General features: G+C 41.9%; 1 protein-coding gene across 1 annotated transcript in view; it reads left to right on the top strand.

Annotated features, from left to right (window-relative positions):
* Positions 1-1100: 1100 nt before the first annotated feature.
* Positions 1101-22819, top strand: part of HIBCH (3-hydroxyisobutyryl-CoA hydrolase) — a 92610-nt gene continuing 70891 nt past the window's right edge. The window contains exons 1-6 of the mRNA XM_074967774.1: positions 1101-1261; positions 9449-9491; positions 10376-10516; positions 11865-11949; positions 13155-13235; positions 15894-15946. Coding sequence (XP_074823875.1) covers positions 1221-1261; positions 9449-9491; positions 10376-10516; positions 11865-11949; positions 13155-13235; positions 15894-15946 — 444 coding nt within the window. The 5' untranslated portion in view covers positions 1101-1220. The remainder of the gene's footprint in view (positions 1262-9448; positions 9492-10375; positions 10517-11864; positions 11950-13154; positions 13236-15893; positions 15947-22819) is intronic.

Raw genomic sequence — 22819 nt, 5'->3', positions numbered from 1 at the left:
CAGGGCTGGGCGTGGCTGGGTCGGCGCGTTGGGGGGGGACGGGACACCAGGGCTGGGCGTGGCTGGGTCGGCGTGTTGGGGGGGGACGGGACACCAGGGCTGGGCGTGGCTGGGTCGGCGTGTTGGGGGGGACGGGACACCAGGGCTGGGCGTGGCTGGGTCGGCGTGTTGGGGGGGGATGGCACACTAGGCCTGGGTCAGGGTGTTGGTGGAGGGGGACAACACCAGGGCTGGGCGTGGCTGGGTCGGGGTGTTGGGGGGGACACACACACCAGGGCTGGGCGTGGCAGGGTCGGGGCGTTGGGGGGGACGGGACACACCAGGGCTGGGCGTGGCTGGGCGTGGCTGGGTCGGGGCGTTGGGGGGGGGGGGACACCAGGGCTGGGCGTGGCTGGGTCGGGGCATTGGGGTGGGGAGGGGAGGACACACCGGGGCTGGGTGTGGCTGGGTCAGGGTGTTGGGGGGGCACACTAGGGCTGGGCGTGGCTGGGTTGGGGTCTTGGGGGGGATGGCACATTAGGGCTGGGTCAGGGTGTTGGGGGGCACACTAGGGCTGGGGGGCTGGGTGTGCTGGGTCGGGGTGTTGGGGGGGACACTACGGCTGGGTCGGGGTGTTGGGGGGGACACTAGGGCTGGGGGGCTGGGTCGGGGTGTTGGGGGGGACACGGGCTGGGCGTGGCTGGGTCGGGGTGTTGGGGGGGACACTAGGGCTGGGTCGGGGTGTTGGGGGGCACTAGGGCTGGGTCTGGCTGGGGTGGGGTGTTGGGGGGCACACTAGGGCTGGGTCGGGGTGTTGGGGGGCACTAGGGCTGGGTCTGGCTGGGGTGGGGTGTTGGGGGGCACACTAGGGCTGGGTCGGGGTGTTGGGGGGCACTAGGGCTGGGTCTGGCTGGGTCGGGGTGTTGGGGTGGGGGACACTAGGGCTGGGCGTGGCTAGGTCGGGGTGATGGGCGGAGCAGAGCTGGCTGCGGGATCACGTGGATGCCCAGGGCGGAGAGCGAGCAGCAGCGGTAGGGGGCGCACTCCCCTCCGCCGATACGTGTCCAGGCCACGCTAACGCCACAAGCCTGTACGTCACTTCCGCTTTCTGTGGCTTCCGCGGAGTGTGGTGATTTCTTGTTTCCGGTCTGTGCTGTGGGGGCGCGGCTGGGTGACGCCCGTTGGTTGCGCCGTCCTGCGCCGTGCGCGGGGAGGTAGCGGTTTCTCACTGCCTACTGGGGATGGGGCCGCATTTGGGTCTGGTGGTGAGGCAGCTCCCCAGGTAAAGCGAGCGGGAAATGGGCAGGGAGGGGCGCGGGAGTGGTCAGCCGTTCTGGCCCTGCCCGGGGGCTGGGTGTGTCACGGTCACCCCGCCCCCCAGCTCCGTTGGGTGCCTGTCCCTGGTCATGTGAGGGTCACACATGGGCCCTAGATAAGTGGGTGCAGAGCGCCCCTCTCGTCCTGTTGTCACTGACCCGCCCCTGGACCAGAGCGGGAGGTAGCCTCCTAGAGCTGCCCAGAGAGCCCTCCCGCCCCTGCCCAGTCCGAGGCACTGCGCCCTGGTGAGTCCCCGCCTCCTCCCTATGGCAAGGAGGGGACACCTGTGGGTCAGGCTCCTTCAGGGATGAAGCCACCCAGCACAGTCTGACTTGGAAGAGTGTTACCAGTTTGTGTCGGTGCCAGGGCACATAATCTTACAGTTGGCCCTTAGCAGTCTCTCTTGTTTTAGGGAAGTGCTGTTTAAAAGAATCAACCACAAAAGATCTTCCCACTACTTAATAATGAGGAGTTCGTAGACGATAACTTTTCTTTTTATGCTGTGCAAATTTTGGTCAGTTACAATTAGGCGTTGTAGGCCACACCTTTGAGTTCTTGCAGTATTCCTGGAGAATGGCAAACATAGCACCCCTCTTTAAAAATGGTTAAGAAAGGACCCAGGGAATAATAGGCCATGTAACTTCAATACCTGGAAAGAGAATAGAAAAAAATTATTAAGCAATCAGTTTGTAAGCACATGGAGGGTAATTAGTAATAGCCAACAAAGATTTGTCAAGAACAATCATGTTGAAACAATTTAATTTGCTTCTTTGACAGTTTTCAGAGTAGCAGCCGTGTTAGTCTGTAGTCGCAAAAAGAAAAGGAGTACTTGTGGCACCTTAGAGAGTCTTTATGCGTCCGATGAAGTGAGCTGTAGCTCACGAAAGCTTATGCTCTAATAAATTGGTTAGTCTCTAAGGTGCCACAAGTACTCCTTTTCTTTCTTTGACAGCGTAATTGGCCCAGTGGATATGAGAAGCAGTAGAGGTGATCTCTTGACTTTAATGTTTTTGACACAGTCCTGTGTGACAATCTCATAAGCAAACTAGGGAAATACGGTCTAGATTAAATTACTATATGTGAGTGCATAACTAGTTGCAACACTGTAGTCATATTAATGAATAGTTTGCTGTCAAACTGGATGGACATAGCACATGGATTCCCTGGGTCTAGTTCTATTCAATATTTTCACAATGATTTGGATTACAGAGTAGATCTGTACTTTTAACATTTGTAGATGTTACCATCTTGAGAGGTGTTGTAAGCACTTTGTAGGACAGGATTAGAATTTAAAATGTTGATAAATTGGAGAATTGGTCTGCAATCAACAAGATCAAATACAATAGAGACAAGTGCAGAGTATTTTGCTTAAGAAGGGGGAAAAAATCAAATACACAAATACAAAATAGAGAATAACTGGCTAGGCAGTGGTACTGCAAAAGAGGACTTGGAGGTTATAATGGATCATAAATTGAAGGAGAGAGTCAGCAATGTTATGCTGTAGCTAAATCGGTAAATGTAATTCTGGGAACTATTAACAGGTTATCGCATGAAACACGTAGGAGGTAGTTGTATTGTTCTGCTCTACTTGGCACTGGTGAGGCTTCAAAGGTGGAGTATTCTGTCCATTTTGGGGCACCACACTTTAAGAAAGATGTGGATAAGTTCTAGAGAGTCCACTGTAGAGCAACAAACAAATGGCTTGGAAAACATGCGCTGTGAGGAAAAGTTGAAAGAATTGAGCATGTTTAATCTAAGAAAAAAGACTGAACGGGAAACTTAAGTCTTCAAACATGGAAAAGGTTGCTATAAAGAGGACATTGATCAATTGTTTTCCATGTTCACTGAGCATAGGACAAGTAGTAACTGGCTTAGTTTGCAACAAGGGAGATTTAGGTTGGATATCAGGAAAAACTTACTATAAGTATAGTTAAGCACTGGAACAGGCTACTTTGGGAGGAGGGGGAGTATCCTTGTCCAAAGAAGTAAAACCCCAGTCAGGGACGGTCTAGGTATACTTAATCCTTCCTCGGTTTTGACAGGTGGACTAGATGACCTCCTAAGGTCACTTTTAGTCCTACATATCTATGATTAAAATTATCCTGGGGTGGGGGCAGCAACCTGCAGCATTTAACTTTTAAAACTCAACCTGCATTTTGGGACACTTGCCAATTATTCATGGCAGAAATTAATACCTTTAAAATAGACAAAATAAAATAAAAATTTTGAAGTGGGGATCTGATAAAAGTGAAAAAATCTCCATCTATGGGGCTGTTTCTCACCTGGGGCTGTTGTCTGAAGAATTATGGGGGCAAGATCAGAGAAAGCAATTAATGGAGGAGTTAATTAGAGAATTAACCAAGTCTGTGGAGGTCAAAAAGAAATCTATATGGGAATAGGACCCATGTGGCAGGGAAAATATGTATTGTCCCTACCCATTGAGACTGTGATATTTGGTGATTATATATTCATGTCTTCAATATGCATTTCTAGGGTCATTCTAGTTTGGGTGGGGTACTGTCCCTGAGAGTGAGATTTGTTCACAAGAGGATCAAGCATTTGATTAAAATCCCCAGGAAACGGAGTAGAGATATGGAGTTCTCTATATATTTTAGTAAAAGACCTATAGAAGATTGCATATAAGCAATGATTAGTTCAGATCCATTAATGGTGTTTTACAGATTAAAAATCTGCCCTGATCTAGTGAAAGTGACTCAGGCTGTTACTGCCATTGCTTTATGGAAGTGTATGGATTCTCCTCTGGATTTGGATGAGAAACATCAAGGCATTGCACTCATTCTAATCAGTGTCAATGTTATACCAATAAAATAAAAACCAGCAGGATCTTATTAAAGGGGAAAAGGCAAAAATGCCACATTTATTGTGAATACAGAAAGAATCATAGTAAGCAGTTATTTATAGCTATAACATTCCATTCAATTTCATATTTATTCACACATTCATTTATACACACACACACACACAGGTTCTGCAGGGTTGTTGTTATAGTTACCAGCCTTAGAGTTGCTCATGCTAAGCCACTGGCCAGGTGGTCTGGACATGAGGAGGGAGCAGGGTCTTGTCAGATGCTCATCTGATGCTCCTGGAAGTTGGTTTGCAGAATCAGACCCCAAAGTTCTCACTTTCTAGAGTCCATTTTTATAGGAATTTCTTCCTATGCCAATCTATGGGAATTGCTTCGTCATGCTGTTGCTGAATCAATCGGCAGATGGCACATTCCTGACGGCTGTGTGCTGCCAGATGTTATCTTGTTCTTTGGTTCTCCCATTCTTGAGGCTGTTGGGTGGATTCCAGTCTGCCCTCTGGGGGTCCTCTGGTTATTTCCACTTGATGCCTTCTTCAGCTGATGGACACTGGATTCTTAGGCTGGCACCTCCCTGATCATTCAGTTATTATCCACACCACGCATCCATCCACATACATCCTCTATCTCTGTTTTAATCACAATTGTTAACAAAGCGAGATGAATACAACAAAACGGCGGGGAGTCTCTGGGTGCTGTTCCTGTTGTTACAGAGTATTGCTTTGAGTCTCTCTCTGTGTGAGGAGTTGTTGTTACAAAGAATTGCTTTGAGAACAGGCTCTGTCTTAGAACATTATCTTAATAAAATTATTAAATCTGTACTAACACAATTAGCATCTTGCAAGTTTCACACATAGAGGGAGAGAAACAGTACCAAAAACCAAGAGACCTCTTAATTAATAATACCCTGGAATTTAAACTGTGGGGAATCAAACTCATTTGTGATTTTAATACAGAACTTTAATATGATCCAACATCAAGTGTCTCTTCTGCAGCAAAAACACCACATATCTACCTTTGCTTTCTTTAATAATGGGTATACTTTCTTTTAATTGGCGTGTTGAGTCCCTTTACATTCTAGGAAATAAAACTGAGCTGGAGGACCATTTGGCGGTGTTAATTATTTTTGTCACGTGTGGCCTTACAAACAAGGATGACAGTGCTTGTGTCATGTGCTCTACTGCACTCCAACCTACGCCCTACACAGAATTCCATGAGGTGGGAGAGTCTACAGATGAAATGCCTCAGATGCTTATTCCACAGATTTTTGGATTACCTTGCCAGATGCTTCAGGGAATAGGGTAGATACATCAGCATTAGTTGCAACTGCCTCCAGATGCTTGATGCAAGTCAGTCATGTAGGGTGTAATTTTCCTGCATGTTTCTGGTCAAGAGAGAGGTGGGAAGAGTAGCGGTAGTAAGGGGATCTGAGAGGCTTAGGAGAGGGAAGAAAACAGCCAGGTTAAAGCAAAAACATAAAACCACATAACATATATAACTTGGCCTATTATCAACTGTGACCGGTTGTCTTAGATATTAGTATAGGGCAGTGGTTCTCAAACTTTTGTACTGGTGACCCCTTTCACGTAGCAAGCCTCTGAGTGCGACCTCCCCCGCCCCTTATAAATTTAACACACTTTTAAATATATTTAACATCATTATAAATGCTGGATGAAAAGTGTGGTTTGGGGTAGAGGCTGACAGCTCGTGATCCGACCCCCCATGTAATAAACTTGCGACCACCTGAGGCGTCCCCGACCCCCAGTTTGAGAACCTCTGGTATAGGGCATCGCAGTCCCACTCTGTCCTGAGTGGTATCTCTCCATTCACCACTTAAAAAGCAAATCACAATGAAAAAGCAGCCATTGTGAAACACTTAACACTATAAACTAAACTAACCCAAGTAGTCAGTTCTGGAGAGGGTAGGCCAGGGAGATGCCATCCAGGCTCGGAGCTCTGCTGATAGCCACTATTTAAACTATATTTTTAACAGGCACTCTATATTTCCTATAATACAAGGTAGTAACCACATTATAAGGCGATAGAAAGGGAGTATGCACTCTGCCAACATGATATTTCTTAACTGGTATGTCAAGGTTATTCCTGTGTATTAATCTCTTAACTATAATCTTTTCAGTTTGCCAAAGCAAACACCAGGGTATTGGTAATATAGTGTGGTGTTCTGAGTGAGATGCTGTGGTGATTATTTTCCCCACGCTGCATGCCCCTGTTCCTTTGGTTTACAACTAAACATTCAGTTTCCCTTCCTCATATTAAATGAGCATAATTGACAGGGGAGAAGTCTGACTGATCCTGCTGATTGCAAGTGTCTATACCAAAGGGCATAGCTAACAATCAGATTAAGCTCATGATTCTTCTGTGTAAGTCTATGTTCATGTACTCAGGGTCTGATATTGCAGAACGTGTTAGGATGGGGAAAGGGGTTGATGGGGGAAGAAATGGAGAAGTGGAAGAGGAAGGGAGCAGGGGCTGGAGGCAGGGGAGGTGGGGAAAGGGACAGGGTGAGAGGGAGGAAGTAAGTGGTGATAGGTAAGGCAGAAATTACTGGTTGATGTAGCTCCACAATCAGCGTTCGTCGTCTTTTCTGTTGCGTTTGCCTATAAGGGGTGAAGCTATATCCCTCAGGTCCTGTGTGCCTTTGTCTGATGCCTTGCAGGGAGGAGAGCCATCTTTCACCGATGATGTCAAGCTGCTAGGCTTTGAGGACCCCCAGCAGTAGGGTGTGGCAATGCACCAGTGTCTCCCATTGGCAACTATTTTAAAAGGTGGAATGGGAGCCCTCAAGTTCCTGCTGAGCAACAGGGATCTGCACTACCCCCTAGTCATCTCTTTGATGTACTTCACTGCTGAGCTTACGCACACACTTTGTATAATCACAAACAAATAGTATGTATTGATTTGTCAGGGGTATGTGTACCTCTGATGATATGCAGAGGTCTTCCAGGGGGTATATCAATGCATCTAGATATTTGCCTAGTTTTTCAACAGGCCACATAAAAAGCACCAGTGAAGTCAGTAAAAACTAAAATTTCATACAGACAATGATTTGTTTATACTGCTTTATACACTGAAATGTAAATACAATCTTTATATTCCAATTGATTTATTTTAAAATTATATGGTAAAAATGAGAAAGCAAGTAATTTTTCAGTAATAGTGTGCAGTGACACTTTTGTATTTGTCTGATTTTGTAAGCAAGTAGTTTAAGTGAGGTGAAACTTGGGGTACACAAGACAAATCAGACTCCTGAAAGGGGGACAGTAGTCTGGAAAGGTTGAGAGCCACTGTTTTAAATAATCTGCAGTGAACTTTCTGCTTCTTATGGCTTTGGGAACAGAGGCACTTTTTCAATGTCTTGACATGGAACTGAGTGGGAAACTTCATAAAATATTTGAAACTTCATTACTTGGCAAGTTCCCTAGCTCTTCTAAAGTCTGGTCTCGTCAGCCACATCTTTTGTAAAATCATTTTCTTGGTATCCCTCAAACTGTCGTCCTCCCCTTTGAGCTAGCTGCATTTTTCCCTCTTTTACAGTAAGTATTAGAAGTTTGATTATCAGTACGTGAGATTTGGCATTTGAGGCTGGCTTTAAGAATTGGGGAACTGTGTGCTCTAAGTCAAATTTAAAATAATCCATTAGTTTGAGCACTTCTGAAAAGAGCCTCCGAACAAATTCTAGGGGGTTTCACTTTCTGCTATTTCAGGTACTCCTTTAATTCTCAGAGTATTGTGGTGACTTCCATTGGTCTGCCACTTTAGATTTAAGAGAAGATAAGTCTGTTCGGCTTCTCTGCACCTGGGTAGAGACCCCTTGTACCTGATCTTCCAGAGTTGATATTCTTGCTTCTCCTTCATTCACCTATCCTGTCAGCCCTTGCAGAGAGAGCTAATTGAGAGAAGTCAGGAGATATCAAGGCCACAATACAATTGTATCTGCAGCAACTTTCTCCAGCAGGGCCAACACAGACACAGTGCCGTAATTAACCATTTTGTCCAAGGGGCTAGAGTCTCTGTTCTCTTTGTCTTTTAGCTACTTGTAGAGCCCACAGCAGACAAATATATGACTGCTGATTTTCAAGAGATTTGGGGGTACCTTTTCCTTTACTGAGGCTGGGGGTGTTGGTCAGGGGCTCTGTACTACAGATGGAAATAGATATTAGCGGATGGCTCTGGAGCTCAAGGTATCTGTTCCTCCAGGCCATGCAGCACCTCCTGCAGCTCGTTCATGTTAGGTTTTGTACATTCCCACTTGTTGCAAAATGTAATTCAGGCCTAAAAGTAGGTGGCAGCATGCTTTTAAATATATTCTGTTAATGAACTTCAGGTATGGAAAAGCCAATAATAGGATAATATTGGGAATAAAATGAGGAAAGTGGTATAAACTAGGACACTGATAATGTGGTTGATTGCACACTAGCAATTCATGTACATGTATAAAAGTTATGTAAGACATCTTTTATAGTCAAACTGCCATAGGTCTTGATAAACTGAAAAAAATCTGGTCTCATAGAACTCTGGCAAGCATCATTCAGTTTGCTCCCAAGAATGGGGCAGGATAGCAAAGAGGAAGCAACTGCAATATTCTCAAAACAAAATAGTTTATAGATCCAACAAAGTAGGGCTATATGCCAAAATCTGCTCTCAGATACATTGATGTAAATTGTGCATAACTCATTAGATTTCATTTGAGTTATTCTCAATGCGCACCAGATAAACTAGAGCACATTTTGTCCCCAAATAACTAATTTATATAATTGTCTCTAGAGGTTATGATAGGGGCAACTGAAAAAAATTGTGGAAATGCCAGGGCTAGAAAATATTCCTGAAGCACTGAAACATGCACTGATATTTTTGGAATATGCCTACTAAATATTGGACATTGAGCCAAGCTGCTGATTATAGTCAGGACTTCCTTCTGTATGTGTGCAAACTTCCTTTGAAACTTCTAGGCACTTCAGAACTGGCAGTGGTTTGTACGTGTTGACAAATGCTATTTATTTGTTCTTTTTTTCCTGTTCCTTTAAAACCAACAACTATTTACAATGCTAGAAACACACGTAAAAAAAACCATTTTAGTGATTTATGACAAGTCTGTTGTTTATGACTTTACAGGGTGATTGCTTGTACGCTATTCATACTAACCATAATTTAGAAGTTGAATTGTGCAAAGTTGTATATGTTAAGAAAACCTGCCACTAACTTGACATGTACAGCGAGAAACTTCTGTCAAAGCTTAGTGCAACTCACTCAGAGCATTTAATTTTTGAAATGCTTTAGCTACCATTGAACTTGGCTTTCTTGTTTCAGATTGAAGCCATTCAACAGATTACAAATAATACTACAGCACTTGGTAAGTATAGGGTTCTATCTGGTAGCATTAGAAGCCGATTTTGTAACTTCTCCCCCTTGTGTGATAGAGAATAAGTGTATAGTTCTTTAGTTTATCCAATCATGGCAGTATTATAGTGTAAATTCAGCTTTTTAATGTTTAGGTCTAATGTTGCCAGTTACACTTCAGCTGGAGTTTACTACAAATTCCTTTTACAATAATAATATAGATTTATTAGTTTTTGGCACCCCACATATTTTGAGTGATCTGTTTTTCTCAGTAGATTCAAACACAATGTTTTCCAGTATGCTAAATTTTCTTCTGTATATTTTAGTTTACTTACTCTACATTTTAGTTTTGAGTTTTAAATTGAGTTTGCTTATGAATCATTTGAGTAACTTTTTTGTATAATATTGCCAAACATGATCAGACAAGGCCATTTTTCATGATCCCATGTGTACTGTGTTAGATGGTGAGTAGGAGAATAGTCTTGTACATCTATCATCATAACTGATGCAAGTGTTTTCAACGGGGTAGTCTCAGTGAAACAAGATCACAACCATATGTCCTAAATAAAGACATTGAGGAACATAATGTATTTCAGAATGTACAACACAAAATATTTCCAAATATTCCTGCAAATTAATAAGCTCAAAGCTAGTATAATATATTTAGTATGGCTTTCGGAGCAATATTAAAGAGTAGCTGAAATAAATCAAACTTTAAATAATTTGAGAGTTGTGTTGGAAAATGTTAGTCTAGAATTCTGTGAAAATACTCACAATGACCTTAATCACAGTTACGGTGAGTTTTGAGAATGTTTATGGAATTATACTCTATACCGTATGGTTATTCAACATGAAAATACATTGTTTTACTTAGTCTCCCTATTTTTGCATGTACAGAATATGTCCAAACACACAGATTCTGCAGCTGAAGTGTTATTGGAAAAGAAAGGATGTGCTGGAGTCATAACTATGAATAGACCAAAGGCTCTAAATGCATTAAATCTTTCCATGATTCGACAGATTTATCCACAATTAAAGGTTAGTGGCTTTATTTTAACTCAGCCTAAATTCATACATCTACTAGCAGTTTTAAATATAAAGCTGCCACTTCTTTGTTCTTTCTAATCAATCTGTAACTTCTTGTATGGAGTCACTGACCCAATCATTAAGACCATGCTTCAACAGATACTTAAACTTGCACCTAACTAAACGTGTGAGTAGATCCATTGAATTCAGTGAGACTACTCACAGTTTTAAAGTAAGGCATGTCCTTAAAATACCATCCTGACCTACGGATTAGGTTGAAGAATCCACATTTGCATGGTAGTTTGGTTCCCCAACCAACTTCCTACATTTTAGTGAAATGCTGAACAGTGTTGCATATGTGGTGATATGGGTTCCTTTCTCCAAAGGTTATATAAGCCGGGCTGGGGGTGGGGAGTACTTGAACTAGTCCAAATCCTCAATTGTAGAAATCATACCACTTTAAGTATACTGGTATAGTTAAAGTGGTTCAACTCCCTTCTTTAGTGCAGATGCAGTTATATTGGTATAAATGTTTATATTGATATAGCTTATTACCATATGGGAAAGGGATTAAAATAGATGAATATAATGCACTTTTAAAAACTGAATCAACACTGGGGAGGCTGTTCGACTATAATTATTTCAGTTAAAAACAAAAACATGCTACACTGATGTAGTTATACCGGTACAACATGCTGTGCGTAGACCAGGCCTTAGTCAATTCATTTGGCTGAAATCCATTAGTGCTACAAGTCATGTACTTCCTGCCCAGTCTGTTTGGGCCTTTAACACCCTGGTCTCCTTCTGGCTGAACTTTGAGCCCCAGTTAATACCATCTCAATCACAGAATCTTCTGTGGGTAGCACTGGTAGGAGCTCCTCGCAGGCTGCCTGCTCTAGGGTGTGGCAACTCCTACCAGGAATGAGGACAATAGTCCTCACAGGGCACATACTTCTAATAGCAGCAAGTGCTTCCCAGCTGCTTCCCCTGTTTCTCTTCTGATGGTATTGACAGTCAAGCTGTCTGTTGGCAGATTCAGGAAGACCTATCTACATCAATTAACCTTCCAAGCATGAACTAAATGTTTCTTCAGGGGATACAAACTTGTTTTTTTAAGAGTGAAATAATAGATTCGGCAGAGGTTGATGGCACTGACCCAGGAGAAATTTCTACTCAGCTGCGTTTGTGGATTTTCAAAGTCCTGCTTTTTGTATGTTTTTAGGGCTCAGTTGAAGTTTAAGGAGGATATGGCTCATTTTCTGGAAGGAGTAAGAATGACCAAAGACAGCATTTGGGAAAAGTGTTTTTAAATGAATTTTTATATATTGGGGAATAATATTTCTTTTGTCCATCCTCTTAGACATGGGAGAAAGACCCTGAAACCTTTCTAATAATTATAAAGGGAACTGGAGGAAAGGCTTTCTGTGCAGGGGGTGATATCAGAGGTAAGGACTTGAGAATGTGCTGAATTCATCCTGGTCACTGTTTTACAATTGTGACATACAACTTTCAGTGATTAGTTACTTCAATATTCATATCCCCCATTCTAAGTACAGGGCATACGTGAATTAGTGAGATAGAGGTAAATAGATACTGTTGTGCAAGAATCATCAAGATTTTAATGTGGCCACTGTAAAACATTTATGTATCTTAAATGAGTTCTTTTTCAGTGTAAGTAGATAGTACAGAGATAAAGCAAAACTATATTTGCCCTAGGACAGCTAAATTTTGTTATAATGGTTGAAAAATATCTCTTTATGAGTAGCCTGCTAAAACTTAAAATAGGCATGACTGAAGTGAATGTGGTAGGAAGAGGGAAGCACTTTGAAGAACTTGCCTTCTCAAAAATATCCATTGCTACTGAGGGCATCTGTCCTTGCAGTCTGGTGGCCCTGTAAGACAACCCACTGATATTAAAGACCCAAATAGTCATGGCAGCAAAAAACACCTGCTTATATTTATGACTTGCTATAAAGATTGTACCCTATTAGGCAGATCTGACCACAGTGATCCATGCATTTGTGTAGTCCCTATTAGATTACTTTAGCTAATTCAAGAACAAACTATATACCCTGAAAATGCTCCAGAGGCTGAAAATGCAACAGCCTGTCTGCTCATTGTAAACTAGTGTCCTCTCAGCACTGGGTCCTCGTTTTCCAATATTCAAAATCTTTCGTAGGAATGTTTTTAGCTATCTGGGAAATTGGCTTTCCCTCTGTGATCATGACCTCCCGTGATCATTCCAGTGAAACCAAACTGTGAAGCTGCCAACCAGTAGGAAAGGCTCATGAATGCTGCAGGCATAATTTATGAGAGCTGGACGTAGATTATCAGATATATTATGACAAGAAATTAGTGGGGAAAAATATGCATTATAATGAAAATAACGCAAGGAAGATGATACTGATTGTATTTAAGAAATTAAAATACATTTTTAAGTCTACTGGTAATTGCCACACTTCCATTTGCTGCACTGGAGTGCTGCAGAAAACAGGGGCCCCTCCTACAGAATTTAAGTCCATTTTGCAGAGTACACAAGACCTTGCATATTGTCAATATTTAATATTACAAGGTTATTTTTGTTGTGCTGGTTAAATTTTACCAAATTTTTAAAGCAATTTTTAGTTTTAATTTTGTCTTATTTTACTAGCTGTCACAGATGCAGGAAAAGTTGGAGATAGGCTAGCACAAGATTTCTTCAGAGAAGAATACATCCTGAACAATGCTGTTGGTATGTGTGTACAAAGGAATTTCCAAATCTAAAATATCTCTAGAATATTTGTGGGTTTGATTTTTCACAGTGATGGCTCTAAAGCATAAATTCAACATTTAATTTTATAGAACTGATAACAGAGGTAAAGATTAAATCCGAAGGTATTAATTTCTGACTAAATGCCAGTTTTGGTAACCCATCACTAATTTTGGCAGTGGGGAATCCCTTATAGTTTTAGGGGTGCGGCTAAGTATGGTATTCATTTCCCATTTTAAACTGTTAAACAGCTTCTCCATTTCATCTTGGGGTTGTCAGTAACTATATTTCAGTGATGGGGAAAGTGATTCCTAGATTTGCAGATGAAGTGTTTTAGATAATTGTGAAGTATTATTTGTTTAGTTTAGAGAAGACACAAAGAAGATGTGACAAGATACATAAAATGGGCATGCCTATATTTACTGTCTAATAATGTAAGAATGTGGCAGCACTCAAAGAAATTAGAAGGCAATACTGCTTTACTCATTGCATAACAATTTGTAGCAGGAGTTCCACTGTTTATTACTGTGGCAAAGGGCTTAGTCGGATTCAGAAAAAGATTGGACCTTTATGTGAATAATCTATTTACAGCCAGAATATAAACTGTACATGGGTTATTAACACCTCATTCTTCAGAACACAAGTCAACTACTAGCAGTTTGGAGTCAGGAAGAAGCGTTTCCTGCAGACATGTTTAATTGAATATTCTGGGCTTTAAGCCTTCCTTGGCAGCATCTGGTACTAGTGACAGTCAGAGAGACAAGATACTGACTAGAGGGACCATTGTTTTGATGCTGTATGGCAGTTCAGGTGTAGCTAAAGGATGTTTTCAGATTAAAAATTCATATTTCTGAAAAGTTAGTGTGTTATCGTACAACACCCTTAGATTATTAAAACAGGCCTGGTCTACACTAAAGAAATAGGTTGACTCGCCATGTCGCTCATGGTTGTGAAAAATCCACACCTCTGAGGGGTGTGGTTAAGCTGACTTTACCTTGCCTATAGACAATGCTAGGTCAATGGAAGAATTCTTTCATTGACCTACCTACCTCCTCTGCGGTAGGTGGATTACCTATATGCCAATGGGAGAACTTTTGTTGGCATAGATAGTGCCTACACCAGTGTTTCCCAAACTTGGGACGCCACTTGTTCATGGAAAGCCCCTGGTGGGCCGGGCCGGTTTGTTTACCTGCCGCGTCCGCAGATTTGGCCGATCGCGGCTCCCACTGGCCGCGGTTCGCTGTGCCTGGCCAATGGGGGCTGTGGGAAGCGGCAGCCAGTACGTCCCTTGGCCCGCACCACTTCCCGTAGCCCCCATTGGTCGGGCACAGCGAACCGCGGCCAGTGGGAGCCGCGATCGGCCGAACCTGCGGACACGGCAGGTAAACAAACTGGTCCGGCCCACCAGGGGCTTTCCCTGAACAAGCGGCATCCCAAGTTTGGGAAACACTGGTCTACACTGATGTGTTACAGCGGCACCTCTCTAGCATTTCAAGTGTGACAAGTCCTGAGAATATAACATCTAACTTATGTTGTTCTCGCATCTAACTTCTGTTATCTCACCTTTGACTATAAAAGGTGCACAATTCAGTTTTATCATTTTACTTTCTTGTTCTCATGCTCTTGCAGAATCCTACAATGTTTGTACAGTAAGAACACACAGGACTTTACGTAAACCTTTTCCATTGGCTTTAAAGCACATACAAGTTTTTCTATTGATCATGGCTTTATTAAAGCATATATAAAGCAAATGTATATTTTTGCCAAATTTGATCTGATAGCATTCCTATGAGTGAGATTTTGTAATATGTATTGAAAGCATCTCTAGTGGGTATCTAAAGTTGTCAGCAAATAATGCATCTTATTTATGCAGTCAAAGTAGAGATGTAGTACAAAAATCGGTTTAGCAATCCAGGCAGTAATATTGCATGTTCATCTGGGGTGATGGGGTTAAAGTGCACGTCCTTTGTTATGTTTGCTAAATACTATTTCCCACTACTCAGCGTGGGGATCTTGTAGTGAAAGACCCTCTTATATATACACATATACAGAAAGAGAGAGTTAAAATTGATGTGGGAACTATAACTCTACATTTTCTTGCATTTTGTGTGCTAGTTGCTATAACTGCATGAGTTGGGATTTTGCAGTTTCTTAGATTTAATTTAAAATACTGACTAAAAAGCATAGCTTCATTCAAAAAAAAGCTGTCCTCGAAGAAACTGGTACCTTGGTTTTGCTCCTCCTAAGTTAGCCTGGATGTTTAGGTGTTCACACACTTACAGTCTTAAAAATAATGTAGGTTTGTTTACTGGTTGCTTTTTAAATGCATTCTTAAGGATGGCAGAAGTGTTTCTAGAACTTGCCCCCTAGAGAATTAACTGACAAATCATACTGACGTTTATTTATATTATTTATGAACTACTTCAAGTACCTGTACTGTTGGGTGGTGACATAAAATAACTTTATTCATTATGAATTTAACATTTTATCCTTTTATCTCTTTATTGTATAAAGTAATTTGTTAAAACTACAGCCAGTTAAATGAAATATCTGTGATGTGTGTCAGAGGTATTTTCTTCTTGGCTGGGGTTAAGTGTACAAAAATATATTACATATGCCTAATTGTTACATTTCTGTTAGGTACCTGCCAGAAGCCGTACGTGGCACTTATTGATGGGATTACAATGGGAGGTGTAAGTAAAATATCTTTCTAAGTGAGACAGTTGAGATGGCTTGTCTACGTTAATGTAATATTTGATTAAAAACATTGAGTGAAGCAAAATTGACAGAAGTAAGTACAGTAACTCCTCGCTTAACGTTGTAGTTATGTTCCTGAAAAAATGCTACTTTAAGCTAAGCGATGTTAAGTGAATCCAATTTCCCCATAAGAATTAATGTAAATGGGGGGGTTATGTTCCAGCGAATTTTTTTTTGCCAGACAAAAGACCATATATATGTACACACACACAAATACACAGTATAAGTTTTAAACAAACAGTTTAATACTGTACACAGCTATGATGATTGTGAAGCTTGGTTGAGGTGGTGGAGTCAGAGGGTGGGATATTTTCCAGGGAATGCCTTGCTGCTAAATGATGAACTAACACTTGGCTGAGCCCTCAAGGGTTAACACGTTGTTAATGTAGCCTCACACTCTACAGGACAGCAGGAATGGAGGGAGGAGACACAATAGACGCATGGCAACGGCTGCAAACGTTCCCTGTGGGAACTGAATGTGATGATGAACCCACGCTATCCCACTGAAGTGCACCACTCCCTCCACTTTCCAAAGTGCTGATGGGGGTGGGGGGGTGCATGTGTGAGAGAGAGAGACAGACACACACACACCGTGTATGTGAGAGAGAGACGCGCATTGCCCCATTGCCCCTGACTCCACTCTAAGTACACTGCCTTTTTAAGTAGATCAGCAAGTTGAGACAACAGCTGCTGGCAGCAAGCTCCCTCCATCCTGAGCCCTGTCCTGTCCCCCCCTGCTCTGTGGAGATCTGGTGCAGGGCAGAGGGATACCCAGACATCAGCACCCCTTTCCTCCCCACCCCCTCCGCACAGCAAGTAGGAGGCTCCCAGTAGCAGCTCCAAGGCAGAGGGCAGGAGCAGCACACGGCAGTGGGGGGAGGGACCCTTGAACTGCCCGGCAATTGATAGCCTGCTGGGTGGCTGCCACACAGGGAACTTAGGGGGGCTACCAGTCCACCCTGGTTCCAAGCCCCGGCAGCTAGCTCCAATGGGCTACTCTTCCTGCAAGCAGTGAACAAAGCAGGTGGCTGCCAAACAACGTTATAAGGGAGCATTGTGCAACTTTAAACGAGCATGTTCCCTAACTGATCAGCGACGTAACAACGTTAACCGGGACGATGTTAAGTGAGGAGTTACAGTATAACAGTCATTTAACATAAGTCATTTTCAGATATTATTGGGTGATGCTTGGCCCAAATCATTTAGAAAGTAGTTAATTTTCAAATGTAACGTCTCTCTTTGACATAACCCATTAATATACTGAAGAGGTAATGCAGGTTTTTGTTCCTATCTCTCAAGTGACCATTGCAGAAAATAGAAAAAACTGATGTGACTCCATATATAATGAACATTAACTCTGGAACTTGCTTTTCATCTGTAAAATACCATCCAAACCTATGGCATGCTCATGACAACTCCAAGAATCTAGTTCTTGATACATTGCAGCCCCAAAATGAATTTAAGAGATGGTTTTACTGTTTTGCTAAAGCAATAAGTTGTACGTTCTAAAAGTTATATGGTTAAGACTAGTTGACATTTATTCTCTGATTGGAATTATATGCACATATTGTTAATGAGCTACTCTTTCACATGGAACAGGAGGGAAAAATACTTCTAAGTAGGCAAAGTGAATGGGCTAAAGGGAAATTGCATGCATCAGTGACTCAGAATAACTTCATGTGCCAAATATTCACTGCAAATTCTTTGAAGGTGTGTTTACCTTATCCTCTTTATAGCATTCACATTTGGTAGGTGTAATCAGAGGGAAGGAGATGACATTATCATATATAAGAGAGTTTTGCCACAGCAGAGCAGACTGCTATATTTAATGATTCTGTTACTGTTAACGATAAACCTGTGCTTTTCTCTGAGGATTTGGTAATAGCTTTGAAGGCAGCAGAGGACCTTGCAGTTTATTAAGGAGGCTGAAATTTTGGTATAAGAACTGTGAAAGAGTGGGGACACTAGCATGCAGAATCTGCAGAAATTTCTTCCAGCTCTGGTCAGTTTGTTGTTATTTGACACTAACCATAGTTAACTTACTTTCTTAAAAGTTAGAAGTCTGAAATATAAATATTAGTTATAACTGATTAGCTACCATTGGCTGCACACATTAGTCCCATTTTGTTTCTTAATGATACCATATTATATGCAATACCATGAACAGAGTACTCTAAGAAAGATATATTGTGGTCATTTCTCTTTAAATTTGGCTTTTTAGATTTCACTGATAATTCAAATCCTAGCAGAGCACATCACATGATAGAAAATAAAGTTTGTATATTTGTGGTATAAAATCTGGAAATGGTTAGACCTGGGTCTTTGAGTGATTTGTTTGGTAGTGGAGTGTGTCTGTATGGGCTGAGTTTTCATTTTTAGGTAAGAATATCTTCGTTTTCAACCCAGTGATAAAGCATCTTAAAACTATCCGTGGAGATAGCATTGCCTTAAACAATTTTACTGGTGGTGTTTGAGTGAACAGCAACACTGAAAGAAGTAGTACCAACAGTAAAAGTGGTGTCTGACTACAGCAAGCTGTGGAAATAACCCGTGGGAAGGCAGTAACTGACTGAATTGACTATCAATTTCTTAGTTTTGCATATATATATAAAAATCTGCTAGCAGCCGAAAGAGGATAGCATTTGTTGCTTGGCAGATGATAGGGCTAATAGAGTCCCTGGATGAAAGCAAGTTTTTTTTGTTTGTTCCTTGCTTGACTAGTTTTATCTACCTTCTTCTTTTCATCCCTTCTAATATACACAGCTTACTATACCAGTGCCTACCAGTATGTAGGTAGTTTTTCCAGAGTTAAGTTAAACTAAAAAAAGGGAAACTTTCCATTTACAAACCCTCACATCTGACTAAACATAAATACATGATATCTCGTTGGGGGAGATAAGCTCATGTTGTGGTTATACAGTTGTCCTGACCTCTTTTCACCCCTTTCATTTACTGTTTCTGTTACCAGCCTTGCTCTCCCTGCCCTCCAGGCTCCTTTCCGTCTTTTCCTTCCCACCTGTAACAGGGCACACCCTGCCGTCAGGTCACTTCTCAGTTTATTCCCCATCCAGGGGGGAAGAAAAAGTACAGACAACCCAAAGTCTAGTATTTTTTATACCAGGCCTTTGGCCCCCATTTTGGACTCATCTGTCTGATTCTAGGGTTTGAGGCTTGTAGCCTCCTACTGTGCAGATAGGGGAAACTAGCCATATCCTCTCCTTTGGGTTCCAGCCCAGGGGCCCTGTGTTGGGCAACTAACAACCACACCTTCTAATCCCTTGTTGTTTCCCTAGGCTGCTCCTACCTTTTCCCTGTTTGTCAGCATCCCTCACAGGAACATGGACTCCGCTAGTCCCATTCTGGGGTTTTCTCCTTGTGTGGCTTCTTCCCAGACAGCTACTGAGGTGTGTTCTCAAGGTCCTTCTTAGTCTTCTTGGGTTATACTGGAGGCAGTCTCTCTTTCCTTAAGACAGGAGTTCCCTGCCAGTCTCTTCCTAGCTGGAACTCTTGGGGTTATATTTCAAGCAATCTCTCTGGTCTTCCTCCTTAAGGCAGGAGTCCCCATAACCAGCCCTCATCTTGGAGCTGGGATTATGGTTCAGGTAGTCAGTAATGCCTTCCTTAAGACAGGATTTTTCACAGCTCTCCTCATTAGATCTGTGATTGTGATTTAGGCCAACTGTAGGGCCTTAGCTAGCTTCTCCTTCAGCTGGCCCCTTTTTTCCTCAATTAGTCCTCCAACTTGGAGAGCTCAGCAAGCCAGACTTCTCCTGTTAGTGTCTCCTCTGCTATGAGGCAGGAGGCAGCATATATGCTGGTCTTCCTTCCTGAAGTTCATCCCAATTGGCTGGGCAAGAGGGGAGCCTTGCCCTCCCTGCTCTGCAAGGTTCCTAGTCCCAGGTCCTTAAGGAAACAGTAACAGGTTTTCCCCACTCAAGCACGACATTTTCTTGGGGCTACTTCCTATCTACCAGTATTTCGTATTTCTTTTGGTCTTTGTATACATCAGACCTCCCAAACTCCTAAGGGGCCATGCCATGGTGTGCTGACCCCTAACCGCTACTACCTCTAAAGGGACAGATTAACCCTCCCACCGTTTAGATATCTTGTGTCCCTTTCTACTTTTTCCTATTCCCCTGTTTTTGTTAACCCATCCACCCTCATCCTATCCCCTATTTTTAGATATTAAATACAAAATGTGACAATTAACGTGATATTTGGCAAACATTAGGCCAAATTCAGCAAACTGATACAGGGAGGTTTAAAGTACTTTTGAAAAAAATTGTGCTAAAACAGAGGTTTACCCCTTTACAGAGCAGTTTAAATTCTTGCATTTTTTCCTGTCCTGCAAAATGATAAATCTTTCAGATTAGCTGGTGTGTCTAACAATGTGGTTGGTGCTTTCTGGTACTAATAATATAAACAACGAAAAGACTTATGGCGTCAAACCCCTCTCCTTATAACAGAGCCTGGAGCAATGCAAAGCAAGTAAAGTGCTCAAGATTTATGTTCAGATCACCATATTGCCTGTTTCATTTGACTATCAGCTGTTCTCCAATACACCAACTATTGTTTAATACTCAGATACTGGTGGAACCCAAAGTCCTGAATCTGGATTAGGGCCTTCTTTGTGCTCAGTTCTGACAAGCTGATGATCTAAGTAGACTAGATAGAATAAAGTGAGTTAAAGATGATTGGTCAACCATTGCCTTGATCACTTTGCTTGTATGTTGCACCCCTTTCCCAACTTCTTCCTACATCTTTTGTCTTGTCTGTTTGGATTGTAAAATCTTCAGCGAGTTCAGGTGATTACTCGTAAAGTATGGTAAGTATTTCTTTCTACTGAAGTATAGTGATATTTAGAATCAATTTTTTCATATAGGTTAAGGTAGAAACACTGAAGGAAATCTAGGTTTGGTGCATTCTAGGTTCATTCCGAAGTATCCTGCCTATATCTTACAATAGGGAGGAACTTTGCAAAGAATAAGAATTTGAGTAGTTTCCTCAAACATGCCAACTTTCCCTTCAGCTAATCAAACCTTCTGCCTTGCATTATCAATCTACTCATACTCTTGTTTAAAGTGGAGGGGAGGGAAAGAAACAGTGTCAATATTTATCAAGCAAATGTTACACTTGAGAATTTCATATTAAAATATTGAAAATACCTGTAAAAATGGTAACATTCAAATAGTATTTTGTGTGGCTAAAAATAATACATAGCAAAGATAAAAACTTGATGGAGTTTAAAAACGTGTATGTCTTCTCTTCCTCCTCTCCTCCAGGAAAAATATAGCCTATCCAATTAATATGGTATAGTCTGATGTCACCCCTTCATTGGTAGTATACAATAGCATATTAAAAGAAAAAGAAATAGGACCATATCTTGCAGACACTTAGACAAGTGTTGGGGTTCCCCCCAGACGTCTTCCACTTGGGTCCCCAAGAACTCAGTTCAACTCCAGTCTCATCACTCAGGTTCCTTTATTTGGCATACAATAAAGCTATGTTGAGTTGATCAAACTGAGGCATAGGAGGTGGGCATAGGGTGTACAACACATCCAGAGTTACACAGTAAACCTCTTACTTTATATACCTTTACACATTACACTGCATTTACTATACATTGCATCATATGTTTTGGGATTGGCTTGGTCACTTCGTGGGAACCAATACCTGTACAGCCCACACTGTCCATGTACAACTTACCCTTTACCTCATCTTACATTCCAGGCCTATCTTATCCATTGTTATTTTGTTCATTGTAAATGATTCTCTGGGTGTTCTCCCTTATCTTAGTTAGTACAGACATTCTGTTTCCAGCCTGCTGATTCGTTTAGCACCTTAATTCTGTCTCCCAAGACATGAGGCCTCACCCAGGTCCAGTTACTCATCTCAAACCAGGCCTCCATTCCACTGCTTTTGGTTTTGGTTTTTTTAATATATTAGCGTTTTATTTGTATTTTATTTTGAGGGCTTTTTGTGGTTTCTGTTTTAAATTTACTATCCAGCAGTACATTTCCAAGACCGCAATAGTAGTAATTATTTGAATCATCATTAATATTAGGCTTAAAATACGAACCAGGAGGTGCAAGCTCACTTTGTTTGGTGTATCCCACTGGGATGTAATTTTACATTATTTGCTTGCTGTGCCTTTAAAGCATTTTTTTTTTTTTGGTAATTTTGCTTTTACTATATTATAAAAAACTGATTCTCTCTCTCTCTCTCTCTCTCTCTCTCTCTCTAGCTAGCATGGGAAATTTAGGTGTGAAAGAGAACATAGGCCAATTAAAATAATATTCCCTAGGTCCTTACCAGAAGTGGTGCTTTTTAGCCACCACACAATTCTTATTACCAGCACAAGCAGTTTTTACTTTACCAATGTTCCAGCATCTCAGCTGTACTGTGCAATTTGGAGTCTGTTCTCCCACAGTGAACCCACATGCTGGCAACTCGGCCTGGAAGACATTACACGTGCATATGTAAGGATCTCCCAGGTCAAACAGCAGTACAAGTCTGGGGCTTTCCAGACCTTCCATTGTCTTGCAACAGTATTTCTATGGCGATAAAAAAGAGCAAGCTGTTTGGCTCCATATTACGTACCACTGGTTTTACTGTGTATGATATACTAATCCTGTCTCCCAAAAATGAAGCCTCACCCGTGTCCAATTATTCATGTCAAGCCTGACCTACAGTAAGCAGGCCGATTGATGTAGTGAGGTTACTTTTATGGGGAGATTGCTTGTGCAAAAGTTTGTTCAGTATAGCAGGGGTTCTCAAACTTTTTCTTTCTGAGGCTCCCACAACATGCT

Source organism: Natator depressus, chromosome 11 (genome assembly GCF_965152275.1).
Source record: "Natator depressus isolate rNatDep1 chromosome 11, rNatDep2.hap1, whole genome shotgun sequence".
NCBI classification, from domain to species: domain Eukaryota; kingdom Metazoa; phylum Chordata; order Testudines; family Cheloniidae; genus Natator; species Natator depressus.
The sequence above is the reverse complement of the archived record's forward strand: the minus strand, read 5'-3'. Positions and strand labels throughout refer to the sequence as shown.